This window comes from Phyllobates terribilis, unplaced genomic scaffold (assembly GCF_046119375.1).
Source record: "Phyllobates terribilis strain yellow unplaced genomic scaffold, ASM4611937v1 Scaffold_13__5_contigs__length_258822181, whole genome shotgun sequence".
Lineage (NCBI taxonomy): Eukaryota > Metazoa > Chordata > Amphibia > Anura > Dendrobatidae > Phyllobates > Phyllobates terribilis.
In genome coordinates, this window is record NW_027362773.1 from 26,164,892 (window position 1) to 26,182,195 (window position 17,304).

The window sequence follows — 17,304 nt, forward strand, 5'->3', positions numbered from 1 at the left end:
GAAACCGCTACAAAAATTATATATGTATGTATACACAGGGCAGATTCAGTACATAATAAATCATACAGACAAATGAGAAAAACAGATATATGGATTATTATTCCACAATATAAAGGAATGTATATATGTACACCTAAAGGTCACTTTCCATAGTGGATTTACAGGTAAGTATTCTGACCAATAGTTAATGATATTTGGATTAGACATATATGCAGAGACAAATACAGGTAAGTATTTCCCACAAATAATCAAAAAATAAAGGTTAAATGCCATCAGGAATAATGGGCTCACCCACCAAATACCCGACGTGTGTTTCGCCAATGCTTCATCAAGGGTGTTAGCCTTGTTCTCAGATAGGGTAGCCAAAGCCTGGTGACATATTACCTTTAAAGACGTCATGTCTTGTCCCTTCTCTTCTTGGTATTTTGTCATCTACTATTAGATCACGTTTTCCTGAGGTTGTGCAACACTGACTGTTTTATTTATTGATTTTACAAATAGGGTCTTAATTCATTTGATTAAGAAAAGATAACTAATCCTTTGTCAGACCACCTTTATTAATACCAATATCTTGTAGGCAAAATTGAAAACGTTTGGGCCCCGATATTAAATCTGACCCAGGCCCTTGAAGTGTCTCCAGTCATTTATGGTGTTCTCAGATGAAACAGTGGGACTTTTTGGGCTCCAGGGCCCAGGTGTCACTTCTGCACCCCCTGAATGACAGGATTTCCAGGTTAATCTCTTACTTACAGTATCTATTATCCTCCCCTTATATACAGTAATTAAAATAAAATCGATAATATTTGATAGAGATATAATTTTCCCATTTTAGTATTACGGTGACAATGTGTATAATACAGTGCTAGTGTGTATAATACGGTGCTTGAGCATTGGATACTCACTAGTGTTGAGCGAGTATGTTCTATTAACCCTTTTGCCGAGTATGCTCGGGCTGAGCTCCGACTGCTCGGTGATATGGTTGAATCGCTCCCGTGTGCATGATTTGCAACTGTTTGACAGCTTTATTACATGGGAGGAATGTCTATTTCTTACACATTCCTCACATGTAATAAAGCTGTCAAACAGTTGCAAATCATGCACACGGGAGCAATTCAACCATATCACCGAGCAGCTGTAAATACTCGGAGCCCGGCCCGAGCATACTCGGACAGAACATACTCGCTCAACCCTAATTCTCACTAAAAGCCTCAAGACGTTCCATGTTCTTCTCACAAACCCAAAGCATACCGGACTTCATCTATGAAAATGCAATAATTTGCAAGTTTAATTAATTGGCTTTTCCTTCCTCGTTCTCCCCGGCATTATGAAGCTGTAGCTAAGCTCTGACACCTCTGAGCGGCCCCTGAGTACATGTTACAAACTACTTATCCAGTGAAATTTTGATATGTGATATAATCATTTTGCACGACGCAGCATTTTGCTAACTACGTTTCCTGTGCAATGTCTTTTTTTTTCATTGCTGCTCAGAAAATGATTTGGTTGCTCTCCATACATATCTGCCACTGGGCTCCTCCATTATGTCCTGGGTGCCGTATTATATTGTGGGAGAATAGATGAGAGCACGATTTCCGGGAGATCACATCTTCAGGATATGTTACAGATGAGGGGAACGTGGATGGCTCAGTGTTCTCCGGTCTCTTCTGTAAAATTTATTAATAATGTTTCAGTTCTGATATCTATTAACCAAAGTACGTCCAGTATTAAGATGGAATCACTGTCATTTTTTTGCGTTTGATTTAGTGTAAAACTGTGGAAAATTTATGACTAAGCTCCTGTCTCATTACCAGCAAAACTTGTCAGCACTGATCTAATTAAGGCATCATTCAGATGTCCATTTTTTCTGTGTACTTTTATTTTGATCAGAATTTGATCTCGAACATGGAGGAAAAAAAAAAAAAAGTTTCTCCACTTTATCCTTTCTGACAGTCCATGAAAATTGGACCACACTCAAATGTCATCAGATTTTTTTCACAGACCCATAGACTTGCATTGCCGATTTTGATTTGACTCTCGGATCATAATGGGACATTTCTCCGCAATTTTAAGCGCCCCGTAGACTCCATGATTTTTAGCGCCCCATAGACTCCATGATTTTTAGCGCCCCGTAGACTCCGTGATTTTTAGCGCCCTGTAGACTGTGATTTTTAGCGCCATGTAGACTGCGATTTTTAGCGCCCTGTAGACTGCGATTTTTAGCGCCCTGTAGACTGCGATTTTTAGCGCCCCGTAGACTCTGTGATTTTTAGCTCCTCGTAGACTCCATGATTTTTAGTACCCTGTAGACTGCGATTTTTAGCTCCCAGTAGACTGTGATTTTTAGCGCCCCGTAGACTCCGTGATTTTTAGCGCCCCTTAGACTCCGTGATTTTTAGTACCCCGTAGACTGTGATTTTTAGCGCCCCGTAGACTCCGTGATTTTTAGCGCCCCTTAGACTCCGTGATTTTTAGTACCCCGTAGACTGTGATTTTTAGCGCCCCGTAGACTTTGAGATTTTTAGTGCCCCATAGACTCCGTGATTTTTAGCTCCCCGTAGACTCCGTGATTTTTAGCACCTAGTAGACTGTGATTTTTAGCGCCCCGTAGACTCTGTGATTTTTAGCTCCCTGTAGACTCTGTGATTTTTAGCACCCCGTAGACTCCGTGATTTTTAGCGCCCCTTGGACTGTGATTTTTAGCACCCAGTAGACTATGATTTTTAGCACCCAGTAGACTGTGATTTTTAGCGCCCCGTAGACTCTGTGATTTTTAGCTCCCTGTAGACTCTGTGATTTTTAGCACCCTGTAGACTCCGTGATTTTTAGCGCCCCGTAGACTGTGATTTTCAGCGTCCCATAGACTCCGTGATTTTTACCGCCCCGTAGACTGTGATTTTCTAGCGCCCCATAGACTGTGATTTTTAGCGCCCCGTAGACTCCGTGATTTTAGCGCCCCATAAACCTCGTGATTTTTAGCACCCAGTAGACTCTGTGAATTTTAGCGCCACATAAACCTTGTGATTTTTAGTGCCCCGTAGACTCCGTGATTTTTAGTGCCCCATAAACCCTGTGATTTTTAGCACCCCGTAGACTCCATGAGTTTTAGCGCCCCATAAACCCCGTGATTTTTAGCTCCCCGTAGACTCTGTGATTTTTAGCGCCCCGTAGACTCTGTGATTTTTAGCGCCCCATAGACTCCGTGATTTTTAGCGCCCCATAAACACCGTGATTTTTAGCTCCCCGTAGACTGTGATTTTTAGTGCCCCGTAGACTCCGTGATTTTTAGCGCCCCATAAACACCGTGATTTTTAGCTCCCCGTAGACTGTGATTTTTAGTGCCCCGTAGACTCTGTGATTTTTAGCTCCCCGTACACTGTGATTTTTAGCTCCCCTTAGACTCTGTGATTTTTAGTGCCCCATAAACGTCGTGATTTTTAGCACCCCGTAGACTCCATGAGTTTTAGCGCCCCATAAACTCCGTGATTTTTAGCGCCCCGTAGACTCCATGATTTTTAGCGCCCCGCAAACCCCGTGATTATTAGCTCCCCGTAGACCTAGTGATTTTTACCGCCCCGTAGACTCCGTGATTTTTACCGCCCCATAGACTCCTTGAAAAATCAGGCAAAACTCGGATGTCATCCAAGTACGGTCCGATTTTTTTGACAGACCCATTGACTTGCATTGGTGATTTTGATCCAACTCTCGGATCAAAATTCGACATGTCTCCGTGATTTTCCAGGGACCGAGAAAAATCACAGACATGTGAATGTCCCCATAGACTATCACAGGTACAAGTGCTATTGGTGAAAACTACGGATAGCACGCGTACACCAAAGATCAGACGTCTGAAGAGGCCTGAAAGGAAAATCCATTTGTATTATGACTGCAGTAGAATATACTGTATATTGATCTGTACTTAGAACTGCCATATGACCAGAGGGACGGAGCAAGGGAAGCATCCACTCTGAGAATGTAGAGGGTCTTTACCAAGGTGGGTTCTTCCCTGGAAGCTTTTTCTCCTTACACTTCCAGCAGTTACAACATTGGTATTGTACAATGCTCAACTCTTGGAATTCCACCTCCTTACAATATGGGGGTCTCTTGATTGCTTTTTGGCAATCCAGTTCATCAGCGAATAAGTAGAGAAGCAGCCATGCCTGGTTGTCGAAACTATTACTGGGAACTCTGTAATATACCTGGGACAAGTCCTCCACAGTGAGAGCTGCTCTTTCCTTGTGGTTCTTCATTGTGGAGATCCCAAATTTGAATGCTAAATAAGACATATAGACAGGGGTTTTCATCAAGATTATACAGAATATATGATCAATTCTTTAGAACTGATGGCATATCCTAGTTTTAATCCTTACCCTACACTACTTGTAAGGGCTCGCTCACACGGCTGACGATTTTCTCATGCAAGAGAATCTGGCTGATTATGCACATAACACTCGGCTCAAACTCTGTCGGATTTTGATCCGAGTATCAGTGCTCTGTGCTCCGATAATCTCGCATGAGAGAATCGCTACACAGGTGAGGAGGAGACGGAGAAAGTAATTTCTCTATCTCCTCCATTCCAGTAATCGGACTGCACTCAGATGACATCCGAGTGCAGTCTGATGTTTCACACGCACCCATAGACATGTATGGGTGTATGTGATCTATTGTGATTTTTTTCACATACAGATCTGCACTTCCCCATAGTATTACATTGGGCTGAGTGCTATCCGATAAAGCATTGGATAGCACTCGGCCGTGTTATACTCCAGTGTGAGCGAGCCCTGATAGGAATGGTTGTAAATTAATAAATAAAAAAAACCAACTAATTGATCCAAGGCAATTGCATATTTTAAGTGACAGATGTGTCATTCATGCTGTCAAACCGCCTAGGTAAGTGTCAGTGCTACATTGTTTCACACCTAAGAGACAGCAGAGAAGGTGACAATGCGCCAATGTCCCACTGATGTCCCTGACACATTGTGGACTTGCTGTGTGTGTATATATATATATATATATATATATATATATATATACAGTTATATGAAAAAGTTTGGGCACCCCTATTAATCTTAAGCTTAATGTTTTATAAAAATTGGTGTTTTTGCAACAGCTATTTCAGTTTGATATATGTAATAACTGTTGGACACAGTAATGCTTCTGCCATGAAATGAGGTTTATTGTACTAACAGGAAATGTGCAATCTGCATTCAAACAAAATTTGACAGGTGCATAAGTATGGGCACCTCACCAGAAAAATGACATTAATATTTTGTAGATCCTCCTTTTGCAAAAATAACAGCCTCTAGTCGCTTCCTGTAGCTTTTAATGATTTCCTGGATCCTGGATGAAGGTATTTTTGACCATTCCTCTTTACAAAACAATTCCAGTTCAGTTAAGTTTGATGGTCGCCGAGCATGGATAGCCCTCTTCAAATGATCCCACAGATGTTCAATGATATTCAGGTCTGGGGACTGGGATGGCCATTCCAGAACATTGTAATTGTTCCTCTGCATGAATGCCTGAATAGATTTGTAGCGGAGTTTTGGATCATTGTCTTGCTGAAAGATCCATCCCCTGCGTAACTTCAACTTTGTCACTGATTCTTGAACATTATTGTCAAGAATCTGATGATACTGAGTGGAATCCATGCGTCCCTCAACTTTAACAAGATTCCCGGTGCCGACATTGGCCACACAGCCCCAAAGCATGATGGAACCTCCACCAAATTTTACTGTGGGTAGCAAGTGTTTTTCTTGGAATGCTGTGTTTTTTTGCCGCCATGCATATCACCTTTTTGTATGACCAAACAACTCAATCTTGGTTTCATCAGTCCACAGTACCTTCTTCCAAAAAGAAATTGGCTTCTCCAAATGTGCTTTTGCATACCTCAGCCGACTCTGTTTGTGGCGTGCTTGCAGAAACGGCTTCTTTTGCATCACTCTCCCATACAGCTTCTCCTTGTGCAAAGTGCGTTGTATAGTTGACCGATGCACAGTGACACCATCTGCAGCAAGTTGATGCTGCAGCTCTCTGGAGGTGGTCTGAGGATTGTCTTTGATCTCACCATTCTTCTTCTCTGCCTTTCTGATGTTTTTCTTGGCCTGCCACTTCTGGCCTTAACAAGAACTGTCCCTGTGTTCTTCCATTTCCTTACTATGTTCCTCACAGTGGAAACTGACAGGTTAAATCTCTGAGACAGCTTTTTCTATCCATCCCCTGAACAACTATGTTGAATAATCTTTGTTTTCAGATCATTTGACAGTTGTTTTGAGGAGCCCATGATGCCACTCTTCAGAGGAGATTCAAACAGGAGAACAACTTGCAAGTGGCCACTTTAAGTAGCTTTTCTCATGATTGCATACACCTGGCTATGAAGTTCAAAGCTCAATGAGGTTACAAAACCAAAAAAAGTGCTTTAGTAAGTCAGTAAAAAGTAGGTAGGAGTATTTAAAACAAGAAAATGATAAGGGTGCCCACACTTATGCACCTGTCAAATTTTGTTTGAATGCAGATTGCACATTTTCTGTTAGTACAATAAACCTCATTTCAAGGCAGAAACATTTCTGTATCCAACAGTTATTACATATATCAAACTGAAATAGCTGTTGCAAAAACACCAATTTTTATAAAACATTAAGCTTAAGATTAATAAGGGTGCCCAAACTTTTTCATATAACTGTATATATTCATTGTATGTATGGTAATGTCCTGATACTTTATATCAGATACCATTAGAATAGAGGTCACCGCCGCAATCCAACAATAAGATAAATGTGTCAGGATCGGCATCCTCGGCTCTCTAAGTGTCTGCATTCAGCTCCAAAACCGGCACAATTTAAGGTTATATCTCATTCATTCATTCACAGCAGGACGCTATTGAGATTGTCACTGCGTTTTGCTCCCAGCACTTTAATTTTCAGGTTTCTTCTCACTAGGGCATATGTCTATGCTAAATATAGTTCTCTCCAGCTCCAAATACTTCTCGTCATGAATGTGTGTTTCTTTCTTTATGATAAATTATCCTTTATACATATACGCAGGGCTCTGCTACTTCATGTGCAAGGCCATCAATGCACCTTGTACCGTCTGTTCACCTTGTGGGGCCCAAATAATGGCATCATGTAGGATTATCCCACTAACAATACATGATTAGTTTGTGATCAGGGGATCAGTGGTCCATTGCCCCATGTATATGTGACCACCTTTCTATTCACTACCTTCCTGCGCAGTGGTCACACATACACACCGAGGCGTAATGATCGCAGTCACACAGGGTGCGACAGTGACGGTGCCCTTGTGGTAAAGAAGCCTGCCGACGCCAGCGCCTATTTCAGCTGGATGTGAGTCCGCCGGCTCCCTGCACTGCAATACACATCGCTGGCCAATCACAATCAGCGGCCGGCAGCTGTCGGCAGGCCGGTCTCAAGTGGCGCATGGCAGTGACGTAATGCACTGCCCATGGCTGGCACGCCAAAGTCAGCTACAGGCTGCAGAAGAGGACTCGCACATCGTGGGAGCTGGGGTAGGTAAGAAGAATAGTTTATTTTTTTTTAATGTGTTGAAAAAGAGCAGCAGAATGGATATTATGCCAGAAAGAGGCCCAGGTTGGGGGACATTATTACAGACAGGGGCCAGGATGGGGAACATTATTACTGAAAGGGGCCAGGATGGGGGACATTGTTACAGAAAGGGGCCAGTATGGGGGACATTATTACAGACAGGGGCCAGGATGGGGAACATTATTACAGAAAGGAGCCAAGATGGGGAACATTATTAAACAAAGGGGCCAGGTTGGGGGACATTATTACACAAAGGAGCTAGGATGGAGGACATTTTTACAGACCGGCCAGGATGGGGAACATTATTACAGAAAGGGGCCAGGATGGGGAACATTATTACACAAAAGGGGCCAGGATGGGGGACAGTATTACAGAAAGGGGCGAGGTTGGGGAACATTATTACAGAAAGGGGCCAAGATGGGGAACATTATTTAACAAAGGGGCCAGGATGGGGGACAGTATTACAGAAAGGGGCGAGGTTGGGGGACATTATTACGAAAAGGTGCCAGGATGGGGAACATTATTACCAAAAGGGGCCAGGATGGGGGACAGTATTACAGAAAGCGGCCATGATGGGGGACATTATTACAGAAAGGGGCCAGGATGGGGAACATTATTACCAATGGGGGACATTATTGCATGGAGTGTGAATACATATGTATTTATAGGATCTAAAGCCCTACAAAGGCCCATACATCTTACCAACATGGAGGTGGGGGCTCAGGTCCAAATTTTACACTGGGGCCATCAGACTCTAGTTATGCCACAGCACGTGCATTATCCCTCCCATAGACCCTGTGAAATAACAGAACAAGTAGAGGGGGATTGAGATATTTCATCTCACATATATACAAGGCACCAGGAATTATACAGCATATTTCATCCAGGAAAAGTTGGATGAGGTATAAGGATTCTGGAAAGTTGGATGTATAGTCAGGGACGCTAAGGTGTAGTTAGTAGAGATGAGCGGTGTTCGACTAGAACTGTTCGCCAATCTCAAATTCGAGCTGTTTTGGGCGGTGTTCGAGTTGTTCGACGAACCCGAACGATTTGCAAAAAATTCGGCTGTTCGAGGTTATGTTCGATAACTGTTCGTGCACCAAAAGCGTGTCCTGCATGTCTGGCGCTATTTAGAGCACCAATCATGCAGGGATTGTCTGCCACTCACTGTAATGCCACAGCCATGGTGGTTGTGGCATTACAGTGATTGCCCAAATCGATGGGAACAGTGCCAACAGTGAAACATGAAAAGCCGGCAATTCAGCAGCGGCATACACCGGTACCCGACAATTTAGAACCGAAAGAATAGAGCTTCACACATAGATTAGATAGATATAAACATGTCAGCCACATATATACGAAGTACAGTGAACGTGCTGCTTACTGTACTTGTCATTTAGCGTAAAGGATTTATCAAAAAAAATAATAGTGTTTTCATGCACCGTCTCTTTAAAAAAGCCGGCCGGCAATTCAGCATCGGTACCCGACAATTTAGAATAGAAGGAATAGAGAATCACACATAGATTAGATAGATAGAAACATGTCAGTCACATATATATGAAGTACAGTGACAGTGTTGCTTACTGTACTTGTCATTTAGTGTAAAGGATTTATTAAAAAAAATAATAGTGTTTTCATGCACCGTCTCTTTAAGAAAGCCGGCCGGCAATTCAGCATCTGTACCCGACAATTTATAACAGACAGAATAGAGCTTCACACATAGATTAGATAGATAGAAACATGTCAGTCACATATATATGAAGTACAGTGATAGTGTTGGTTACTGTACTTGTCATTTAGTATTAAAATAAAGGATTTATTATTAAAAAAAATTGGCGTGGGGTTCCCCTTAATTTTAGGCTCTAGCGGAGGTTAAGCAGACAGCTGGGGCAGATGTTTGAAGCCTGGGAAGGGGGTAATACCCACGGAGCTTCCCAGGCTACTAATATGAGCCCCCAGCTGAATACATAGCCTTTACTAGCTATTAAAATGGGGACCCCCCCCCAAAAAATAACGTGGGGTCCCCCCTAATTTAATAGCTAGCAAAGGCTAGGCAGACAGCTGGGGGCTGATATTAATAGCCCAGGAAGGGTGCCATGAATATTGGCCCCCTCCCAGGCTAGAAACACCAGCCGTCAGCCGCCCCAGAAATGGCGCATCCATAGGATGCGTCAATTCTGGCACTTAGCCTCGCTCTTCCACGCTGCCCTGGTGCGGTGGCAGGGGGTAATAGGGCTGGGGTTGATGTCAGCTTATAATGCCAGCTGACATCAAGCCCAGGTTAGTAATGGAGAGGCGTCTATAAGACACCCCCATTACTAACCCCATAGTCAAAGTTAAAAAAAACACAAACACCCAGAATAAAGTCCTTTAATTGAAATAAAGACACAATTCTTTATTGTTCTAAATTAAACCATACTTACCGTCACACCCATTCCAGCTGAAGCCAACGATCTCCTGTAATAAAAATAAAATAATAAAGCAACCTCATCCTTACCTTTCCATGGTTCCCACGACAGCTTCAGCTCTGCTACATCGAGATGACAGGCTGGACCGCAGCAGAACGCCGCCATCCAGCCTGTCATCCCGCAGACACTGAGAAGAGCAGGCTTGCTTGCGCTCCACATTGTCTCTCTGTGACGGCATAAAGATGAGCCGAGGTCATGTCCAATGAACTCGGCTCACCTCATGCACGTCACTGACAGCGTGGGAAAATTCTCACGCTGAAGCGCTGAGTGCAGGAGAATTTTCCCACGCTGTCAGTGAGGTGCATGAGGTGAGCTGAGTTCATTGGACATGAGCTCACCTCATGCACGTCACTGACAGCGTGGGAGAATTCTCCTGCACTCAGCACTTCAGCGTGAGAATTTTCCCACGCTGTCAGTGAAGTGCATGAGGTGAGCTGAGTTCATTGGACATGAACTCGGCTCATCTGGATGCCGTCACAGCGAGACACTGAGGAGCGCAAGCAAGCCTGCTCTTCTCAGTGTCTGCGGCATGACAGGCTGGATGGCAGCGTTCTGCTGCGGTCCAGCCTGTCATCTCGATGTAGCAGAGCTGAAGCTGTCGTGGGAACCATGGAAAGGTAAGGATGAGGTTGGTTTATTATTTTTCTTTTATTGCAGGAGATCGTTGGCTTCAGCTGGAATGGGCGTGATGGTAAGTATAGTTTAATTTAGAACAATAAAGAATTGTGTGTTTATTTCAATTAAAGGACTTTTTTCTGGGTGTTGTGTTTTTTTTAAATACTTTACTAGAAATTCATGGCGGTCATGTCTAATACTGGCGTGACCCCATGAATTTTGGGCTTGGGGCCAGCTGATAATACCAAGCTGGCCCTAACCCCTTTATTACCCAGTGAGCCACCGCACCAGGGCCCTGGATGAGTTGGGTACAGCGCCAGAAGATGGCGCTTCTATGAACGCGCCATTTTCCGGGGTGGCTGCGGACTGCAATTTGCAGCGGGGGGGGCCCAAAAAGCTTGGGCCTCCCTGCGCTGCAGATTCCAGCCCCCAGCTGCCGAGTTGTACCTGGCTGGACACAAAAATAGGGCGAAGCCCCACGTTTTTTTTTTTAAATTATTTCATGAAATTCATGAAATAATTAAGAAAAAAAGGCCTTCCCTATATTGTTGTGTCCGGCCAGGTACAAATAGTCAGCTGGTGGTTGGAGGCAGCCCGTTCCTGCCTGCTGTACCTGGCTGGACACAAATATAGTGCGAAGCCCCACTTCAATTTTTTTTAATTATTTCATGAAATTCATGAAATAATTAAGAAAAAATGGCCTTCCCTATATTGTTGTGTCCGGCCAGGTACAAATAGGCAGCTGGTGGTTGGGGGCAGCCCGTTCCTGCCTGCTGTACCTGGCTGGACACAAATATAGTGCGAAGCCCCACTTCAATTTTTTTTAATTATTTCATGAAATTCATGAAATAATTAAGAAAAAAAGGCCTTCCCTATATTGTTGTGTCCGGCCAGGTACAAATAGGCAGCTGGTGGTTGGGGGCAGCCCGTTCCTGCCTGCTGTACCCTGGCTGGACACAAATATAGTGCGAAGCCCCACTTCAATTTTTTTAAATTATTTCAGGAAATTCATGAAATAATTAAAAAAAAATTGACGTGGGGCTTCGCACTATATTTGTGTCCAGCCAGGTACAGCAGGCAGGAACGGGCAGCCCCCAACCACCAGCTGCCTATTTGTACCTGGCCGGACAGAACAATATAGGGAAGCCCTTTTTTTCTTAATTATTTCATGAAATAATTAAAAGAAAATTGACGTGGGGCTTCGCCCTGTTTTGTGTCCAGCCAGGTACAACTAGGCAGCTGGGGGCTGGAATCCGCAGCGCAGGGAGGCCCAAGCTTTCTGGGCCACCCCCGCTGCAAATTGCAGTCCGCAGCCACCCCGGAAAATGGCGCGTTCATAGAAGCGCCATCTTCTGGCGCTGTACCCAACTCATCCAGGGCCCTGATGCGGTGGCTCACTGGGTAATAAAGGGGTTAGGGCCAGCTTGGCATTATCAGCTGGCCCTAAGCCCAAAATTCATGGGGTCACGCCAATATTAGACATGACCACCATGAATTTCTAGTAAAGTATTTAAAAAAAACACAACACCCAGAAAAAAGTCCTTTAATTGAAATAAACACACAATTCTTTATTGTTCTAAATTAAACCATACTTACCATCACGCCCATTCCAGCTGAAGCCAACGATCTCCTGAAATAAAAGAAAAATAATAAAGCAACATCATCCTTACCTTTCCATGGTTCCCACGACAGCTTCAGCTCTGCTACATCGAGATGACAGGCTGGACCGCAGCAGAACGCTGCCATCCAGCCTGTCATCCCGCGGACACTGAGAAGCGCAGGCTTGCTTGCGCTCTGCAGTGTCTGGCTGTGACGGCATAAAGATGAGCCGAGGTCATGTCCAATGAACTCGGCTCACCTCATGCACGTCACTGACAGCGTGGGAAAATTCTCCTGCACTCAGCGCTTCAGCGTGGGAGAATTCTCACACTGAAGCGCTGAGTGCAGGAGAATTCTCCCACGCTGTCAGTGACGTGCAGGAGGTGAGCTGAGTTCATTGGACATGAGCTCACCTTATGCACGTCACTGACAGCGTGGGAAAATTCTCCTGCACTCAGCGCTTCAGCGTGGGAGAATTCTCACGCTGAAGCGCTGAGTGCAGGAGAATTCTCCCACGCTGTCAGTGACGTGCATGAGGTGCGCCGAGTTCATTGGACATGAACTCGTCTCATCTTTATGCCGTCACAGAGAGACAATGTGGAGCGCAAGCAAGCCTGCTCTTCTCAGTGTCTGCGGGATGACAGGCTGGATGGCGGCGTTCTGCTGCGGTCCAGCCTGTCATCTCGATGTAGCAGAGCTGAAGCTGTCGTGGGAACCATGGAAAGGTAAGGATGATGTTGCTTTATTATTTTTCTTTTATTGCAGGAGATCGTTGGCTTCAGCTGGAATGGGTGTGATGGTAAGTATGGTTTAATTTAGAACAATAAAGGATTGTGTCTTTATTTCAATTAAAGGACTTTATTCTGGGTGTTTGTGTTTTCTTTTAACTTTGACTATGGGGTTAGTAATGGGGGTGTCTTATAGACGCCTCTCCATTACTAACCTGGGCTTGATGTCAGCTGGCATTATAAGCTGACATCAACCCCAGCTCTATTACCCCCTGCCACCGCTACAGGGCAGCGTGGAAGAGCGAGGCTAAGTGCCAGAATTGGCGCATCCTATGAATGCGCCATTTCTGGGGCGGCTGACGGCTGGTGTTTCTAGCCTGGGAGGGGGCCAATATTCATGGCACCCTTCCTGGGCTATTAATATCAGCCCCCAGCTGTCTGCCTAGCCTTTGCTAGCTATTAAATTAGGGGGGACCCCACGTCATTTTTTTGAGGGGGTCCCCCATTTTAATAGCTAGTAAAGGCTATGTATTCAGCTGGGGGCTGATATTAGTAGCCTGGGAAGCTCCGTGGGTATTACCCCCTTCCCAGGCTTCAAACATCTGCCCCAGCTGTCTGCTTAACCTCCGCTAGAGACTAAAATTAAGGGGAACCCCACGCCAATTTTTTTTAATAATAAATCCTTTATTTTAATACTAAATGACAAGTACAGTAACCAACACTATCACTGTACTTCATATATATGTGACTGACATGTTTCTATCTAATCTATGTGTGAAGCTCTATTCTGTCTGTTATAAATTGTCGGGTACAGATGCTGAATTGCCGGCCGGCTTTTTTAAAGAGACGGTGCATGAAAACACTATTATATTTTTTAATAAATCCTTTACACTAAATGACAAGTACAGTAAGCAACACTGTCACTGTACTTCATATATATGTGACTGACATGTTTCTATCTATCTAATCTATGTGTGAAGCTCTATTCTGTCTGTTATAAATTGTCGGGTACAGATGCTGAATTGCCGGCCGGCTTTTTTAAAGAGACGGTGCATGAAAACACTATTATTTTTTTTAATAAATCCTTTACACTAAATGACAAGTACAGTAACCAACACTATCACTGTACTTCATATATATGTGACTGACATGTTTCTATCTATCTAATCTATGTGTGAAGCTCTATTCTGTCTGTTATAAATTGTCGGGTACAGATGCTGAATTGCCGGCCGGCTTTTTTAAAGAGACAGTGCATGAAAACACTATTATTTTTTTTAATAAATCCTTTACACTAAATGACAAGTACAGTAAGCAACATTGTCACTGTACTTCATATATATGTGACTGACATGTTTCTATCTATCTAATCTATGTGTGAAGCTCTATTCTGTCTGTTATAAATTGTCGGGTACAGATGCTGAATTGCCGGCCGGCTTTTTTAAAGAGACAGTGCATGAAAACACTATTATATTTTTTAATAAATCCTTTACACTAAATGACAAGTACAGTAAGCAACACTGTCACTGTACTTCATATATATGTGACTGACATGTTTCTATCTATCTAATCTATGTGTGAGGCTCTATTCCTTCTTGTCTAAATTGTCGGGTACCGGTGTATGCCGCTGCTGAATTGCCGGCCGGCTTTTTTAAAGAAAGCGTCTTCTGAGCAGTTTGTCAGCTTTTGGACACCTTTGAAGGTGTTTTCTATGTGTTTCTATGTGTTTTTGTTTGCCTGCCATTGGTTTTAACGGTGTTCGACGGTGTTCTAAGGTGTTCGACGAACAGTTCGACGAACAGTTCCTCGAACATCCCGGTGTTCGACGAACCGAACCGAACCCGAACACTACGGGGGTGGCTCAACACTAGTAGTTAGTGCTCAGCCAAGAGCTTTGCATTCATTTTTTACATCATCAATGAAGAACAGGGGAAACTTTGTTTGAACAGAACTTCTGTGTCGCTGTCTCTGACTGAATTTGATCAAATTTTGCCTCCATCTACATAACAAAACTCCTCATAGAAAACCATTAGAGTGGTGGTCATGCTGTATATGCCCAACTCTGCTTCATTCTGCGATAAGGATCAATATGATACAGGAGATACTGTGTATTGTGGTTGTCTGAAGGATTTCTTCTAGTTATACTCAACTTTCCCTCATGTCAGGATTTACTGCAGAGACAATTAATTACAAATACTTGTTTTTAAGAGTTTTTCCTCTTCTTCTTGGTTTCTGTAACTTTTATTCATTTCAGAGGGAAAACAATGTTCATGCCCAGCAGAATCTCTCAATTCAAAAGTTTGATGAAATATGAGAGCATCATGATGTAGGAGTTGAGACACTGATTCCAGTGATGTGTCACTTACTAGCCTGTGTGTTGTTGTTTCAATACAAGTATTTTAACAGCAGGATATTGTCACTACAGGACTAGGCGTCTCGTGCCTCCTAGTTAACTGCTCTGTATAACCACCAGTGATTGGCACTTTTCTGCCTATGCAGAGTGTTCACAGAAAGCTGGCAATCAGTGGTATGGGCGGGGTTATACAGGGCTCAGCATTCAAAGCACTGCTGTATTTACAACAGAAAGAACAATGATTGTATCAAAATGAAAGCACGCAGACCATCATGTGTGACATCACTGGAATCAGGGTATCAGCTCCCACATGGTGCTGCTCTTGGATTACATATCAAAAAAACCTGCTAAAAGATTTCCTTTAAGGCAAAAAAAGTAAAATTGTTATACGCGTTGTTTGATCCTTACAGACCTGTGCAGTTTTAATTTTACATTTTTCCAAAATATCATAAAAATCATACAAACTTCCGGTCATCAGAAATACTCAATATCTTAACCCTTTGTAGGCTGATATGTATAATGCTGAAAAATCACACCCTATATAGTCAGTGTAAGACCCTAGTGGAAGGATGGAAGTCCTGATCTTCACACGCCAGGATGATAATATCCTTAGTGACTATAAATAATATTGTTAGTACTGATAACTATCCTTTCAACTGATTAGCAAAAGTCTAGGCTACCTGACAAATAAAAAAAAGCAAATAAAAAATGTTTTGTATGAAATCATTAAGTGAATGATTGTATCAGATCGTAACAAAACTTAAATGGATATTTTGTGTAAGGTATTTTTATATTGTCTGTAGCATTGACCTTGATGTCCCCCTTACCGCTCCACATCTGTACGTTATGCAATGTATACATCAGTAGGTCTGCAGTAATGTGACAATGACCTCTGCTGTTGTCATAACCCACATGGAAATGCCATCACACAATGAAGAAAATGGAGCATTGTTAATTTTAGAATGTCAAATTGTATAATGTGCCAGGCCTTGATGTATGAAGGCTTAAATGGTGGAAAACCTCAGATTGGGGGGTTAGGTAATAGAAGTGTTGGCCCAAGGCACTAGTATGACCTTTGAGTATTCTCATGCTGAAAATAACATGATCTGAAAGCTGCATTTTGTTATTGCCATCTAGTTGACATAGAGAATATTGTAAAGCCTCTTTAACCAATCTTCCTTACTCTTGTATTAGACCAATTTGAGATTCTAGTCTTAAAGTTGAACCTGCTTTCTTTTTCTTATAGCTATCTCCAGGGTCAGATGAAGAAGATGGTCATGACAGCTCAGGACGGGAGACTCTTGGCCGGATTCAGTTCAGTGTGGGCTACAACTTCCAGGAATCTACTCTCACTGTAAAGATTATGAAGGCACAGGAGCTACCAGCCAAGGACTTTAGTGGAACCAGCGATCCATTTGTGAAGATTTATCTACTGCCTGACAAGAAGCACAAGCTGGAGACCAAGGTGAAGAGGAAAAACCTCAACCCACATTGGAACGAGACTTTCCTCTTCGAGGGTGAGATGCACAAGGTGGAGGGGATGAAGGGTTTCTTTGCCCCTGCTTTACTTACCAGATAATAGTACATCAAAGGTCTAACTATGGTTTTGGACCAAAAAAATGGAAATCATAGAGAGGAATTAGATCCTCTCAGATTTTCTGTAGGACTAACAGAAGTATTAAAGTTTCACCTCCATTGAAACGTTGAGATAATATTACATGATTGTCAAAAGGTTATTCCCCACAATAAACATTATCACTTACCCAAAGGGTCTTGAAAAAGGGGCTCTGAAATGTCACAGCAGAATTGAGAGGTGGCTGCTCATGTGCATTCTCCATAGGACTGGCAGAAAAAGCAGAGCTTTCTTCCAGCAGTCCCATAGAAAATAGATGGAGCAGTGGTGCACATGCATCAACATAGCGTCATTCAAAGCCTGTTCTTGGGATTGGTGTGGGTCGTGGCGGTCGGTGCGTCACTGATCTTAAGATATG

The 17,304-nt window shown here is 43.2% G+C and overlaps 1 protein-coding gene across 6 annotated transcripts in view; it reads left to right on the forward strand.

The window, feature by feature from the left end:
- SYT7 (synaptotagmin 7) overlaps positions 1-17,304 on the forward strand; it is a 752,204-nt gene that overhangs the window by 650,955 nt on the left and 83,945 nt on the right. For all 6 annotated transcript variants that reach the window (XM_073657964.1, XM_073657965.1, XM_073657966.1 and 3 more), the window contains one exon: positions 16,560-16,830. In XM_073657964.1, the coding sequence (XP_073514065.1) occupies positions 16,560-16,830 (271 nt within the window). The remainder of the gene's footprint in view (positions 1-16,559; positions 16,831-17,304) is intronic.